Below are 16,235 nucleotides of genomic sequence, written 5' to 3'. Positions count from 1 at the left end.
GGCCTTGGAGGTCTTTTCAGACCTAAAAGATTTTGGGATTCTGTGATATTTATCCCTCAGGTGTCACTTCAGAACTTACTGGTCCTTCAGAATAATGTTGACTGGATTGTGCTTCCTGATCCATTTCAATCTCACTTCCTCAAGTTGGGGTTTGTGAATTTAGGGAGAACTGAGGAGGTGGGGACTGGTCCCCAGCCCCACCCACTGGACCCTGCTGAGGTCCAGCATCAGCTCCAGGTGACAGGTGGGGGATGGAAATACTCTTGGGTGACATGTCCTGTGCAGGGATTAGGGAAAATCCTTCCAAGAGCCAGATTTGGGGGCAGAATAAAAATATCGAAGTTGTGGTATCCGATTCATAATAGGAATAATGATACCAAAAATACAGACTCGTGGAATGTTTTGGATTGGAAGGGACCTTAAAGACCATCTAGTTCCAAACCCCTGCCATGGACAGGGATGCCACTCACTGCATCTTATTGCTCAGAGTCCCATCCCACCTGGCTTTGAAGCACTTCCAGGGATGTCAAAGCCTGTTGAGCTCCATAAAACTTGGCTAAGCTCAGCGAAGGTCCCACTTTGCTGATTCTCTCATGGGATTGCATCCACATTTCCTTGTTTCTGCTGGGTCTGGAGGTGCAATCAAGGGTGGAAGAAGTTGAGGGAGAGTCCTTGAAGGTCAATTTTTTGGGGTCAGTCATGAGAAATCAGAGCTTTTCCTCTGTCAACAGCAATATCCCTGATTCTTCCACCCATCTCCTCCATTCTAGTGGGAGCTGTCCCTGCCCATGGCAGTAGAGTTGGAACGAGATGATCTTGAAGGTCCTTTTGAACCCAAACCATTCCATGAGTCTCCGATCCCATGATTTTCTCATGAAGCAGCACCTCCTTGTGACATTTTCCCAAATTTGGGCTGACCTTGACTTTATTTTTTTTCTGCAGATCCCCATTGTTAAACCAAATCCGACCCTCCCTCCAAGGTGGCAAATCCCAGCTCGTCCAACAGCGCTGGAGGAACAAAGGCTTCCGCTGCATCGGCGGGGTCATGTACCGGGTGTCGGCCAACAAACTCTCCAAAACTTCCAGCAGCCCTGTCCGGGCCAGGGACTTGGGCACCAAAACTCCCATCAGAGCAGGTGAGCAGGAGTTTGTCCTATTTCAGGTCCGAAATCTGTTGAGTTCAGTTTTTAGCTGTTTATTCCCAGCCTGTGGCATTGCGACTCAGCCTCCAGCCTCGTAGAATTCCAGAGGTGAAGGTTTGTGGGCATCCCATGGTACCAAGTGCTGTTCTTGCTTTACAGTAGCTCTGAAGAGGAAAAAATGTTGGAGAAATTAAAGACTTAGGAAAAATTAATTTTTTCTTAAGTCAGACTTAATTCAAGCTTGTGGAGATGCGCCGTTAAACTTGGTTTAACAGGCAAAGTCTTGGATGACTTCAACTAGCACCACAAGGTTGAATGTGCTTGAAGTGCTCATCAAAATACATTCAATATTGACCTAAAATTTTGGGAAGATCATTCTGCCCCCATTTTGATGAATTCCCAGCTTTACATCACTGCTTTGATTGAATTTGTGTTTCAGCTCTTCCTATGTTTGACACCTCAAATGTGACTCTTAAAAAAGAGCAGATTTTAGTTTTTTTAATTTCTTCTTGGTCTCAAATATTTTTGCTCCCTCTCTGGCTTATTGAGAATTTTTGGGGATCATTAAACTGGGGAAGGCAAAGCAAGTGGCTTTGTGCTGATTTTCCTGGCTGGAAGGATGAACAGAGCAGAGGTGAGGATTTTTATGGATGATGGTGGAAATCAGGCAATGAGGGGTGGTTTGGATTGGAAAGGACCTTCAAGGTCATCCAGTTCCATCTCCTTGGGACACCTTCCACCAGACCAGGTTGCTCCCAACCCCATCCAGCCTGGTCTTGAATGCCAAAATATGGGAAAGCAGATGAGGAGATGCAGCCTTTGAAACCTGCAGTGCAATTCCTATGGGAATTCTGGGGCATCCTGGGTGGTTTTAAACCCACAAAGAGCAGGATTAGGGAGGGAAGGAGCCTTGTGCTGGGATGGGAAGTGGAGCTGCCTGTTGTTGATGGCAGAGATGAGGATGAGGTGGTGGCTGAGGGATGTGGAGCTGATGGAATGTTGTTTCCAGGTAATTTCCCTTCTGAGGGCTCAGCAGGAGTTTGGGAATGGTTTGTGGGTGTTTTCACAACTCAGCTCTTCTCAGGACAGATTTTTGATGTCTGACTCTCCTGCAGCTTTCTCTTTGTGGCCAACTCCTCAAATAGGGATGAGCATGCTCAGGAGCACATGTCTGTAGTAGATTCCTTTTGAATCTGGGTTCCTGCCTGGTAAATCCTTGGCTTTGGTGCTGCCTCTGAGGAGGAGAGGCAAGGATCAGAGTTTGGCGACTCAGAAAAAGAGGCCATAAAATAGCTCGGGGGTTTGTAGAAAAAAATCTAGATTTTTTTCCAAGAGCTTTGCTGCTGGTACTGGGTTTTTCCAGAGTGCCTGGATCAGGATAATTGTCTGCACAAAACCAGGTGGAGGGTGTTTCTGTCTTAACCACCATCTCTGGGCATTGAAGATGTCACCAAAGGCAGAAAATACCCTGCAGGAATGGAAGAAAAGGGGTGAAACCCCAGGACATGGACAGGGATGTTGTTGGATGGAGCAGGGGACAGATTTCAGGACAGAGTTGGACCACTAGGAAGAGTCCTGGAGAGAAGTGATGGCTGGAAGGACTGGAAAAGTGGAAGATCTGGAGCTGCCAAGCAAAGGAAGGATGTCTCTCTGTGGCCGGGTGGAGCAGCCAAAAAAGAAGGGGCCTAAACTGGTGAGAGAGCTTTCCAAGGACAAGGATAATGAAATGCTGGACTCGTGTGGCTCTAACATCTCCATTATTTTAAAGATTTTTTAAAGAACAGGTTTCATGAACTTCTTTTTGGGGAGAACATGAGTGGAAAAGGTCCTGCCTTCCAGCAAGAAGGTGAATTTTTTTATTTATCCAAGTGCGAGGAAATCTCTAAATTTGTCTGGAAATAGCAAAGTCTGATTTGGGCAACTCAGCAAAGGCTGATGGATTCTGCCTGTCCGTGAATATCCTTCACTGGATTGGGACCAAGTGGAGAAACACCAACTTAGAGGCAAATTTCTGGAAAAGGGATTAATCCAAAGGTATGATGGGAGGATTTCTGCAGATTCAGGCCTTGGAATTGCTTTTGGGGTGTTCCTGAGGGGATTTGGGGTGACAGGGCATGGAGGAGATGGGATCTCCCATTTTTCCTTTCTCACTGAAACCACATCTTCTAGTGGGGTCTCATTCAGAGAACTGGGTTTAATTAGTCCCACTCTGGGAGTGAAGATCCCTTTCCTGGGTTATTCCCTATAAAATACAATCCCATCTAATTATTATTCTGAAGATATTCCTTATTTTGCCATTGCCTCTTACCCCCTGCCACAAAACCCGAGGAACTGCTGTGGATCAGTATTTTCATGTCATCTTTCATCTGTCCCCATAATTCATCTTCCTTCCCAGGGATGGATTCCACAGATTCCTCTTGCCTTAGGATAACTGGGCCTGGCAGGGCGGAAGATTTGTGTGTTCTCATCGGCTGCGAACGTTTGCTCAACGCTCTGTGTTTTCAACACTTGACAAAGTTTATTTAAAAGATGGGAAAAAATGACTTTTCCTTTCCCTTCCAGTGCCAGGCACCATGTGTTTGGAATAGTGGAGAGACAGGAAATGCTCCTGACAGTTTAATAGCTTGGAGTTTGCTTCCAGTGGGTTATAATTCTGCTCTTTCCCTGGATTTATAGGGTTGGGGGTTTTATCTCTACATAATGCTGGATGCTGGGACTGATCCATCCACACCATCGTAGCATTCCCGAGTGATTTACTGATAAATGCTGGTGGTGAGTTAAGATTTGGTCCTGGGGATGCACTTCCTGCATCCCTGTGCTGTATTGGGATCAATCCTGAGGCTACCAGGGCAATGGGAAGAACAATTTTCTGTGGCTTTTCTGGAACTGGCTTTGTTAGTGCTGGAGGGACAAGGAGGGCACAGAGCTTGGGGGCAAGGAAAGTGTCACTGCAATCCCAGGAAAAATTTTTGGAGGTGTTTTGAACATAAAAAACATCCCTGGAACAATCACCACAGCCTGTGCAGCTGCTGAGAACTTTGCTCTCATCCCACGCGTGGCTCTGATTCCAAAGGATTTCTGCGCCTTCCACACATGTCTCCAGAAAACTGCAAATAAAATACAGAAATAAAAACACTATTTTCATGCCTTCCCAGCTGGATAGGGACCTCGGATGTGGCATAATTCATGGCTTGGGCAAGGATGGAAAAGAAAACCCAGAGTTTAAACACTCTCTGCTCATCCCTGTGCAAGACAAAGATGCCAATCAGATATGGAAAGGCTCTTTGCCTTGGGGATAACTGGTATTTCAGCACCCATGTATTTTTTCACTTTGCAGAAATCTTGGAAAATCAGCAGTGGGATGGTGTGGAAAGCATTTGCTATGTGGCAATTAATTAAACAAGTGGAATAATTTGGTTTCTCTGCTCACAAGGAACCTTTCCTTCATTTCCTTCTCCAGCTGCAAAGGTGTTTTCCAGGCTCTTGAGGAATTTCCATGAAATCAGGGAGAGAAGCAAAAGGTCCTGGGCAATGTAGAGTTTCACAAAGAAATACAGAAGGGGAAATACAAGATTGAAAGCAGCAGAAAGCAAATTAAGGTTTGACATTGTCCGGAAACCAGCCCTGACCCCAATCTCTGCACGAGCCACCGCTGCTGCCGAGAGAGGAATTGCACTCTGTGAGCTGAGGCTGACTCCAGCAGGATTTTCCAAGTATCCAGGCTGTTTTTCCATGGGCAAATCCTCACCTGCATGATTTCCTCATGCTGAGTTTTTAGCTCTTGGTTGGAGAAAGGCTGGTGGCTTTGGGGACTCCAGAGGTGACAGCCGGTCCCTTGAGCAATGTGATTTTATTTATTGGGGTTTTGGATTGTTTCCACGACCGTAGATTCCAGAGCTTTGGAGATATCCAGGATTGCTGAGCTCCCAAAGGTGGAGGCTTAAGAGGAGTTTTAAGTTCTCCTGAGCTGAGGCATCTCCCACACATTGTGACGGTGGCTCTAATCCCAGAGAAGCAAATTATTACTTAAAACATAGTTAAATTACATAATAATAAATAATTAAAGCTGAGTTCAGCCTTCCAGAACTGGGAGGGGCTTTCCTTCCATCCAGATGCACTTCCTGTCTCCATCCTGCAGTGTAACCTTACCTCCTGCCTCAGTTTCCCCTCTCTGCTGCAGAGATGATCAGCTGGGGAGATGGAAGGTCATGGAATCATGGAAATGTTTTGGATTGGAAAGGGGATTTAAGACAATCTCATTCCAACCCCCTGCCATTGGCAGGGGCACCTTCCACTATCCCAGGTTGATCCAAGCCCTGTCCAATCTGACCTTGGACACTTCTAGGGATGGAGCAGCCACAGCTTCCCTGGTCTGTGCCAGGGCTTCCTCATCCTCACAGGGAAGGATTTCTTCCCAATATCCCACCTATCCCTGCCCTCTGGCAGTAGGAAGCCATTCCCTGTGTCCTGTCCCTCCATCCCTTGTCCCTAGTCCCTCTCCAGCTCTCCTGGAGCCCCTTCAGGCACTGGAAGGGGCTCTAAGTTCTCCCTGGATCCTTCTCTGCTCCAAGCTGGACATTCCAGCTCTTCCAGCCTGGCTCCAGCCCTCAGAGCATCTCTGGACTCTGTTCTCCACTGCATCAGGCTGGGGACAGGTGATGGCTGCTCCTGAACACGATTTAGGCTGCAGTGGGAGAACTCCACACTCAGAGATCTCCACAGTGCTGGAAGAACGTGCTCTGTGGTCTCCCTGTTTACCGACTAATTATACAAGTGCTGAATGTCACGGAAATGAACTTCCCACTTTTTCAAGGATGATGAAATTCTCAGTGCTGCCACTGGCCCAGCACTTGCAGGAATGATGCTCCTTCCTCTGAGCCACTCCTTTTTACAGAAGGAAAGGAGGGATTCAGGACTGGAATGTTTCCCCCACTCATCTTTTGCCTCTGCTTTTTATTTAAACAGGAATTAGGGAGGATTTGCTCCATTGTGCTGGGCTTTGCCTTTTCCTCATGTCCATGGAAACACCCCAAGCTTCTTGTTTGTCCATCATGACTCATTTTCCTGTCTTCTGTCTTCAAAACACCTTGAATGTGTTGGGATCATAGTGGAGGGATAAGGAAGAATTTGATGGAGGAGAAACCAGCCCAAAGCAGTGAGGTGCGAGAGCAGGGAAATTTGGAATGTTTCTTCCCTCAGGTTTCCTCTGGTTTCGTTGTTGCTGGTGCTGTGATCCCTTTGTGCTCACTCCCTTTGAGGTGAATTCTTTGGTTTGGGATTGTTCAGTCTCTTGCCTCTTTTGGACTCAATTCCTTGGCTTCTTCAGGATCAATCCCTTGTTTTGGGATTGCTTAATCCCTCGGACACCTCAACCTCAGTCTCTCGGTTTTGGGATTGCTCTGTCCCTTACTCTTCTTGAATTAAATTCCTTGGCCCATTTGGAAGTTATTCCCTTGATTTGAGATTGCTCAGTCTCTTACCTCTTCTGACCTCAGTTCCCTGGCACCCTCAGTCTCATGCTTTTTCTTTGGGACTGTGGGATCTCTTGGTCCCTTTTGGTCTCAATCCCATGGCCTCTTTTTTACTCAATCCTTTGTCTTTGGTATTTCTCAATTTATTCCTCTTTTCAGATCAGTTTTTTTCTCTCTGGGGTTGCTCAGTCCCTTGGCCCCTTTTGAGCTCAGTTTCATGGCTCCTTCAATCTCAAGGCTTTTTCTTTGGGTTTGAGGAATCCTTTCAATCTCAGTCCATTCCATCTCAATCCCATGGATTTGGGATTCTTCAATCCCTTATCCTTTTGAGCTCAATTGCTTTACACCTTCAGTCTCAATGGCTTCCTTGTCTTTGGGATGATCCCTTGGCCCCTTCAATCTCAATCCCTTGTTTCTGGAAGTGTTCAGTGTCTTTGAGCTCTGTTCCTCAATTTCTTTTAACTCAATCCCTTGTTTTTGGGATTCCTCGTTCCCTTATCCCTTTTTAGCTCAATCCATGCTTTTGGAGATGACTGAATCTTGTACCCCTTTGGACTGCAGTCCCATGTATTTTGGAGATTAATAAGTAAATTTCTTACCCTTTCAAACTCAATCCCTTGTTTTTGGGATTCTTCAATCCCTTACCCTTTTTCAGATCAGCTCTGTGGCCACCTCTGTCTCAGGGCCTTCTCTCTGGGGTTGTTCAATCTCTTGGCCCCTTTGATCTCAATCCCTTGATTTTGGGATTGTTCAATCCTTTTATCCCTCTGGAACTCAATCCTTCGGCCCCTTCAACCTCAATCTCCCTTGGTTTTGGGATTGCTCAATCCCTTTGCTGTAAGAGCTCAATTCCTCAACTCTGGAATTGCAGGGACCAGATCCTGCTCCTGGCCCACATCTACTCATACAACATCCAACCCGGGGCTGCTTCATTAATTGCACATGATTCATTACTTGAAGTTTCTTTGTTAATAAAACCCTCATGACCACCTGACTCAGAGACATTCATGAAATGTGGGGAAAGTCAGGGAGGAAAATGGGAAAATCTCTGCTTGTTTAGCAGCAGCTCATCCCTTCTTTTTCTGTTGTCTTCTTCGGAATGAGGACTTGTGCTGTCCAGTGAGGGAAATAAATGACCCCCAGCAGCTGCGAGTGCTGATCCTCAGAATCCGTGGAACCCACTTAAATGAATAATAATTAAAGAAATAAATTTCCCCGAGTGCAGCCTCAAAACTTTCAGTTCAGCAATAAAGCCAAGGAGAGACTTGGAAAATGAATCGCTCGGCTCTTTCCGAAGGAGGCTGCAGTGGGAGAGGTGGGATGATAATGGGAACTATTAAAGGAGCCAGCGTGGTTTAAGGAAGCCTTTTCCAGGTCGTGTGGGAAAAGGCTGAGGAGAGGTTGTGTCACCTGAGGGATGAAAGGATTGAGCAATCCCAAAACCATGGAATTGAGAGTGAAGGGGCCAAGAGATTGAGGAATCCCAAAACCAAGGGATTGAGCTCGAAAGGGGCCAAGGGATTGATCTCAAAGGATATAAGGAATTGAGTAATCCCAAAGACAAGGCACTGAGATTCAAGGGGCCATGGAATTGAGCTCAAAAAGGGTCAGGGATTGAGGAATCCCAAACCCAAGGGATTGAACTCAACGAACAAAAGGACCAAGCTCAAAAGGGATAAGCAACTGAAACAATTCCAAAACCATGGGAATGGTGAGCAAAAAGTAACGGGGAGATGGGATGACCCTGACTTGGGATGGTGGAAGTAGATGGGAAGCAACAGGCTTGATACTCAACACTCATCATTCTAACAATGTTCTCACCCTCTTGCCCATCCCTGGGCCTTGCCACACCCCAACTCTGAATTTCTTTCCTTTCTTCTGCCTATTTCAATTTTCTACTGATTGTTTCCCTCCACAGGGAAGATTTCCATGAATTATCCTTGATTTGGGTTTGTGGAAGTATATGGGAGGCAATGGGCTCAATACTCAATACTCATCATTCTTACAGTGTTCTCACCCTCTCACCCATTATTCCGGGGTCCTGGCTCACCCCAAATCTGAATTTCTCCCTTTTCTGGATTTCTCCTTGTTTTTTGCTAAATCACTTTCCCACAGCTTTTCCATCATTAAAAAAAAAGTAAGTTATTGGATAAGATACCCCAACAAACCTTTGCATGAGATGAGGGCCTGATCCTTGAGCTGTGCCTTGGAGTAATAAAGCCTATCCTAAATAATTAAGCAGGTGATAATTAACTGTGATATTTGCAGCCAGTTTTTAACTCAAAGGAGTATTTGGAATGTTGTTTTTGGGGTGTGTTTGTTGCATCCCAAGCCCTTGGGTGGTGGGGAGCTGAGCAGGAGTGTTGAACTGGATGAGAGCATCCTGATATCCATGTGGGAATGCTGGAAAGCACCGAGTGTTGCTCCTGAGTGCAGGTCCTGTGCTGCGAAGGGAAATCTCTGGAGGAGAAGAACCTTAAGCCTTTAGCTGTGGTTTGGGTTATGGAAAAAAAACACCCAGGATGCCAGAGATGGATCTGGATCCACTTGAGCTGAGTTTTAGGATTAAGGATATGAAAAGGTCCTAATTAATTTACGGATGTTGGTACAGGGGTGCAGCATCCAACCCGCTTGTTTTAAGCATTTCTTTGTTTGACAAGGATAAATTGTACCTTTCCTCCCTTTTCCATCAAAAGCTGGAATTCCAAACGTCGAGCCAAACGCTGCGGAAAACACAGCGGGACTGCTTGGCTGTGGATTCCTTCCTGGGAGCAGGGAGAAAAAAAAAGAAGGAGTTAGGCTGTAGCCCCTGCTATTAATCATAGCTGTAATCATGCATTTAATGAACATGACAGTTCCCGCTCCCTCCGGAGAGACGCGCGGAGTCTCCCGGCTGGATTGGGAACAACAATCACTTCTCACCGCGAGCCACCGGAGCTGCCAGCGTCGGGCTGGGATGATGCATTGAGAGAAACAACCCCGTTTGCACGGGCTGTGGGTTTCCTTACGGATGATGCTCTTCCAAGCGACTGAATCATCGGGAAAGGGGGAGAGAAATCCACCTGTCCCTTTACCACAGGGTGGAAAATATCCCGGCTGACACCGCTGTGCTGGGTGTAATCACTTCAAAAGCCCTCAGTGTGCAGTTCTTGATGCTCTCTGTGGCAGCTTTTCTTATTTTTCTGCTTTTTTCCCCCTCTCCATTCTGTTCCCGCTGCCTTGGAGCGTGCACATGGCAGGAATTTGCCGTGGCACCTCTTTAAATTGCCATAGTGAGGGATTTTGGCAGTGCCAAGGATGTGGGAGTCACTCTCCTCTCACAGCACCGCTGTGTCCTGATGTTCTCCCTAGCTGGGAAGCGATTGAGGGGAAAAACGGGACAGATCTGGGACTGGGATGTGCCCAGTGTTTTGTCTGGACCAAATGAGACTCCCAGAGTTGAGCCCTGGGGGCATCGTTTCATCTTTTTGTTAAATTGAGCCCAGACTGCAGCAAATTTCGGCTCCTAATGTTGGAATTTAACCTTTATCCCATTCTCCAGTGTCTTTTGATGTCCCAGTTTCACCCCAGTTTCAATAATACACCCTCCAATGCCAGGAATATTTATTTATTAATGTATTTATTAATGCAAATCTCTTGTAGTGACCAGTTGGGAATTCTGAGTTGACAACCGCCCTAAAAATGCAGATTTAGGCTCCCTGGACCTCCTGAAAACTCGGGAACATTCAACCCCCTCTCCTGCATCCCTTTCTTGTTACTTGGATATACGTGAAGCTTTTACTTTTATTTAAACTTTTTTCCACAATGTGAGACCTTCCAAAAATACCCTCATGACAGAGGCTGAGTTTTCTCCATAAATCCCAATGGATGATGAAATGTTTAATTACAGAGCTTTCTTGGCTTGGCTCTTCCTGGAGAAATAAAGGGGTGTATTTTAATAGTTTGGAGAGGATTTGCACACGGGATGAATAATTAGGGAGTGAGAAAATGTGGATGGGGGATTTCTTTGCCAGCTTCCAGGTGCTTTGCCAGACCTGGATGGATCTCATATAGATTTTGTCATGGATGGGACCAGCTCTTGGATAGTTAAATTTCCTTTGGGATGTGAATTAATTCCTGGAATGGGAGATGCACGTCATGTTTTTTTGCATGACTTCTTGGTGGAAGATGAAAACTGGGGGGGGAAAAAGCCAAAAAAATCATTCCATTGATGTATTTTTGCTACATGAAAATTCCAACCCCTGTCAGGATGCTGTTGGCCCCTTTATTTATCCTCTAGTTAGCTCTTTAGTGATTCCTCCTTTCTGGCCAAGATGACCTTTAAGGGCCTTTCCAGCCCTAACCATTCCGTGATTCTGTGATTCTAAATCTGTTCATCCCTGTCTATCCGTTTTTATCCCCAAATATTAAATATTTAGAGAGATTGTCTGCTGCCCTCAGGAGCTGATTCCTGGTGTAGCTTTAAGGAATATTATACAGAATTCCAGAGGGCTGAGGATGATCCAGCCCTATCCCAATGGATTTTAATTTGAGACTTTGTCCCCACATCGTTTGAGAAGTCAACCTTGCCCTTAATGGAGACCCTTCAGTGGCGTCTTTGGAGCATCCCAAAGTTGATGAATGTTTATTGTAGCACTAAAAAAGATGCTCCTACAGCTTGGGACGAGAAGGAATTAAAAAAAAAAATGGGAAAAAAAAAATCTCAGAGGTGAGTCGGATGCCCCATTGATGGAATTTGATGTGCAGAGGGAACAGATGGGGCTTTGCCGACGCCGGCAGACGAGTGACAGCTCGCGGCGCCGTGCAATCAAATTCCACTCACTCAACTTCCCAACACGCCCGGGCTGGCAGGTGAGTGACTGAGCTGCTCTCATCCCACCTGGAAAACTGAAATCCAGCCTTTCTTTCCCATTCATTCTTCCCTGCACCGGTCAAGGATGATTTAATTCCATGCGTGCACAGATGGGAGCGGGGGCTGCGCTTCCCTGTCTGGCTGCAAGGAGGGGCCAAGCCAAGCGTGGAAATTTGTTGGATTGATGGTGGAAGCGTGGGATTTGCTTAGAGAAGTGTTTTGGCACGTTTGGGTGCTGAGGGGAAAAATTCCTGCTGTGTTTGGGGCTGGCAAGGAGCACCTCCAGAGGTGGGAAATCTCTAAAGGGGATGTCCGTCCATTGGTTCTCTGGGAGCTCCGTGCTATGGGTTAAATAAGATCATGGAATGGTTTGGGTTGGGAGGGAACTTGAAGATCATCCAGTTCCAACCCTCTGCCAGGAGCAGGGACGCCTTCCACTATCCAAGGTTGACCCAAGCCCCACCCAACATAGCCTTGGACATTCCAGGGATGGGGCATCCGTGGTTTCTCTGAGCTACTTGTGCCAGGGCCTCTCCACCCTCACAGGGAAGAATTTCTTCCCAATATCCCAGCCAACCTCTAGCAGTGGGAAGCCATTCCCTCTGTTTTACCACTCGAGGTTCTTGTTCAAAGTTCCTCTCCAGCTCTCTTTGAGCCTCTTTAGGCACTGGAAGGGGCTCCAAGTTCTCCCTGGAGCCTTTTCTTTTCCAGGCTGAAAAACCCCAGATCTCACAGCTTTTCCTCATAGCAAAGGGTCTCCATCCCTCTGGTGATTTTTATGGACCTAAAGTACTGAGGGCTGTGTGAATTCCTGCAAAATTTCTCGATTCCAAGCAATGATCCATGTTTTTCTCTTTTCTCCAGCATTGAGATTGCACTCCACACCCAGTCCTGGAGTCTTTACACCCAGCCTGAGCAGATCCTCAACGTGCCGGTACATTGCCAGGTCTGTAGTCATGGGAAGTGGGAATGATTTGCTTCATTCTTTGGAATTTTGCTCAGGAGGGAGTCAGGAGCTTCTGGAGCAGCTGTTGAACTGGAGGATGATTTGGTGAATCTCTGGCTGCTACTTTTCCACATCTTTTACTTCGAGGTGGTTGTAATCTCGGCCAGAGCCTCCCCACCCTCCCAGGGAAGAATTCCTTCCCAATATCCCATCTATCTCTGCCCTCTGGCAGTTTGAAGCCATTTCCCCTTGTCCTACCACTCCATGTCCATGTCCAAAGTCCCTCTCCAGCTCTCCTGGAGCCCCTTTAGCCACTGGAAGGTGCTCCAAGGTCTCCCTGGAGCCTTCTCTCCTCCAGGCTGGCCATTCCCAGCTCTCCCAGCCTTATCCTGGGCAGAGGGGATCCATCTCTTGGAGCAGCTCTGTGGCCTCCTCTGCTCCAGCAGCTCCACATCCTTCTGACATTGGACTCCAGAACTGGAGGCAGCTCTGCAAGTGGGGTCTCACCTGAGTGGAGCTGTGGGGCAGAAATTCTTCCTCTCCTGCTGCCCACGGTGTGGGATGAGCCCAGGACATTCTGGGCTTCCATGGCTGGATCATTTGGAGCTTCTCATCCACCAATTCCCTCGAGTCCTTTTCCTCAGGACTGCTCTTAATCCATTCTCCATCCAGCCTGGATTTGTGCTTGGGATTACCCACCACACATCCAGGACTTTGCACTTGGCCTTGCACCTCCTTCTAATCCAGGAGCTGCAGACAACCAATAATTACAGAGGTAAAAATGTGCATTTCCTCTGGAAATAAGTTCCTTGAACCTCTGTTTTTCATGGATAATGCCCTGCATCCTCAGCAAACCAGAGCTGACTGTGCCCTACCACCGAATTATCTGCTCTGAGAGATCTGATGTGCCCCCTATGGTTTGTGTTCACCTAGATCTCAACACATCCCCTCTTCCATCTGGTCCTACATATCCCAAGAGCTGCTGGATAATTCCCTCTCCAGCTGGAAGCTCATGGAAAATGTGCTAAGCAACTTCTGAGCTCCTTAAGTAACTTCTAGTGGGACCAGGCAATTAAAAAGGAGCTTTTTCTGCTCTTTGGTGGTACTTTTGGTTCCTGTGGCCATCATGTAGGTCCTCGTTCTTTGAGGTTCATGAGCAGGTGCCCACTTGAAGGCCATGAATAGCATCAGGCCCAGCTGGTGGGACATGTGCTGAAGAGCCCTCCAAGTCATTCAGCCTTAGCATCCTGTGCTGCACAAGGAGAGGATGTTTCCTTCCTCACCATATTCCCCAAAAGTGTGGGAAACCCTCTCCACACTCATAAAATCCGAGGAGAGAAGCAGAGTTGTGGGGGTGGGAAGGGATCTCACTGGTGACTTTGGTGTTATCTTGCAGATTTTTAATGTTTAAAATTTGAAAATACTTAAGGGCTTATGAGCCTGAACTTCCTAAATATTTCACTCCCCAAAGATGGGCTCCTCTGTGGCTTCATGTGTTGTTGAGGTGTCTTCTCCGTGTCATCGTGGTGTTGGAGCTGGAGGTTTTTCCCTGACCTTGTCCCTCTTTCTCCTTCAGCCGTGCTGTGCAGAGGAGCTTGGCCATCATCCGTCAGGCCAAGCAGAAGAAGAAAAAGAAGGAATATTGTATGTACTACAACCGCTTTGGGAGGTGCAATCGGGGCGATAGCTGCCCCTACATCCACGATCCAGAGAAAGTGGCTGTCTGCACCAGGTAGGGATGGAATCTGGGACATTGAGTGGCTTTGGTGCTTCCTTGTGGGATATTCCTAAGGGAAACAAACTGATGACAGAGATGTAGGACAAGGATGGGAGCTTTGGGTCAGGTGTAGAGTCTGCACTGTTGGATTGGAAGGAGGAGGATAAGAGGCCAGAGAATCGTGGAATTGTTTTGGTTGGAAGGGACATCAAATATCATTGAATTCCAAACCCCTACCTTGGGCAGGGACACCTTCCACTATCCCAGCTTGCTCTAAGCCCTGTCCAGCCTAGCCTGGAACACTTTCAGGAATGGGGCAGCCACAGCTTCTCTGGAAATGCCATTCCAGGGCCTCACCACCCTCACAGAGAAAAGTATCTTCCTAATATCTTGTATATCCCTCTGGCAGTAGGAAACCATTCCCCTTGTCCTGTCACTCCATCCCTGTCCCAAGTCCCTCTTTAGCTTTCTTAGAGCCTGTTAAGGCACTGGAAGGGACTCTAAAGTTCCTTTGGAGCCTTCTTTTCTGGTCTGGGTGACTTGAGCCCCTGCCCTGGTCACACTCCAGGTTATTCCTTCAGGAGCATTCCTCAGATCCGTTTGGATCAGTCCAATAGTTTTGAATCCCTCAGCCTGTGACGTCGTGCTGCTTTGAGACTTGGTGATTTATTCCAGGAGAACTGATCCATGTTGGCAGCTCATTAGACCTGCCCAAGAGTTGATTAAACTCTATTATGAGTCATTTAAAAAGTGCAGAAAAGCTAACTCCACTGATGAACTCCTGGAGTAATTTCTCCATAAAATTGCTGCTGTGCTGGAATCATTTGGAAGTTGCTCAAAGCTCAATGGGAGACGATAGAGGAGGGCAAGGTGATTTATTGGTTTTTTAACTGATTTTACTCCTTCTCACTCATTCTCCCATAACAAATCCCATAACTCCTTGCCTACTTTAGGAATTAGACTCATTGAAGTCTTTGGGTCTCTATCCTGTCTCATTTCCATAGATCATTGGAGGACAACACTGATCTCTCTCAGTTTGTGTCTCCTTATCCTGGTTCCTTTATCTCCAATCCCATTCTTTAGCTTTCCCTTACCATTTTTTAATTTTGTTAATCTGCTCTCACAGTGGTCACTCCTAGGAAAACTCCTGACATCCTCATTTGCTTTGGGATTTTGGTTCTTGTTCTGGACCTGTCTTTGCTCTTCCTGGTCATTGGCCACTCCCACCTGGAGCTTCATCCAGCATCTCACAGAATGGGATCATAGAATCCTGGAATGGTTTGGATTGGAAAGGACCTTCATGATCATCCAATCCACCCCCCTGCCTTGGGCAGGGACACCTTCCACTATCCCAGGTTACTCCAAGCCTTGTCCAACTTGGCCTTGGATACTTGGATACAGGTTTTTTTTGGCAATTTGGAGTAATCAGGGCTCTAGAAAGGACCTTTCTCCTTCTGGGACCATCATGTTTGAATTTTGGGATTTGCCTTGCTCTACCTACTAATGAGCAGCCAAATGTGAAGAAATAATAAAATCTGTCAGGAATCATCAGCTGCTCTTCCAACAAGGGGGATCTATACTAATTTAGGGTGTGAAATGGGTCTGTGGATGAGCTCAGCAGCAATTGTGTGGTTTGGTATTAAACCATGCATTTTGTGACCCATCTTGTGTCCAACCCTCTTTATCTCCAGGTTTCTCCGTGGCACATGCAAGAAGACAGATGGGACCTGTCCATTTTCCCACAAGGTGTCCAAGGACAAGGTCTGTGTGACTTCCCAATGGGAATGTGGCTCTGTGTGCAAAGGGGTGGTTGTTGGAAGGTTCTTCCTCACTGAATGCTTCCAACTGAATTTGGAGTTTCCTTGCTGAGCTGTTCAGGCTCCTAAATCATGACAGAGCCATGGAATGGTTTGGGATGGATGGGACCTTCAGAATCATCTCATTCCAACCCCCTCTGCCATGGTGAGGGACACCTTCCACTATTCCAGGTTGCTCCAAGCCCCATCCAACCTGACCTTGAATTTTTCCAGGGATGGGGCATCCACAGCTTCTCTGGGCAGCCTGTATCAGGGCCTCACCACCCTATGGTTGAGGTCTAGAAAAGAAC

At 46.9% G+C, this 16,235-nt stretch overlaps 1 protein-coding gene across 1 annotated transcript in view; it reads left to right on the top strand.

Annotated features, from left to right (window-relative positions):
- Positions 1 to 16,235, top strand: part of ZC3H3 (zinc finger CCCH-type containing 3) — a 121,979-nt gene that overhangs the window by 85,876 nt on the left and 19,868 nt on the right. The window contains exons 5-8 of the mRNA XM_088164279.1: positions 943 to 1,136; positions 12,330 to 12,411; positions 13,988 to 14,143; positions 15,820 to 15,889. Of these exons, the coding sequence (XP_088020405.1) occupies positions 943 to 1,136; positions 12,330 to 12,411; positions 13,988 to 14,143; positions 15,820 to 15,889 (502 nt within the window). The remainder of the gene's footprint in view (positions 1 to 942; positions 1,137 to 12,329; positions 12,412 to 13,987; positions 14,144 to 15,819; positions 15,890 to 16,235) is intronic.

Source organism: Sturnus vulgaris, chromosome 1 (genome assembly GCF_052056855.1).
Source record: "Sturnus vulgaris isolate bStuVul1 chromosome 1, bStuVul1.hap1, whole genome shotgun sequence".
NCBI lineage: Eukaryota > Metazoa > Chordata > Aves > Passeriformes > Sturnidae > Sturnus > Sturnus vulgaris.
This window is presented reverse-complemented; position numbering and strand designations above follow the sequence as displayed.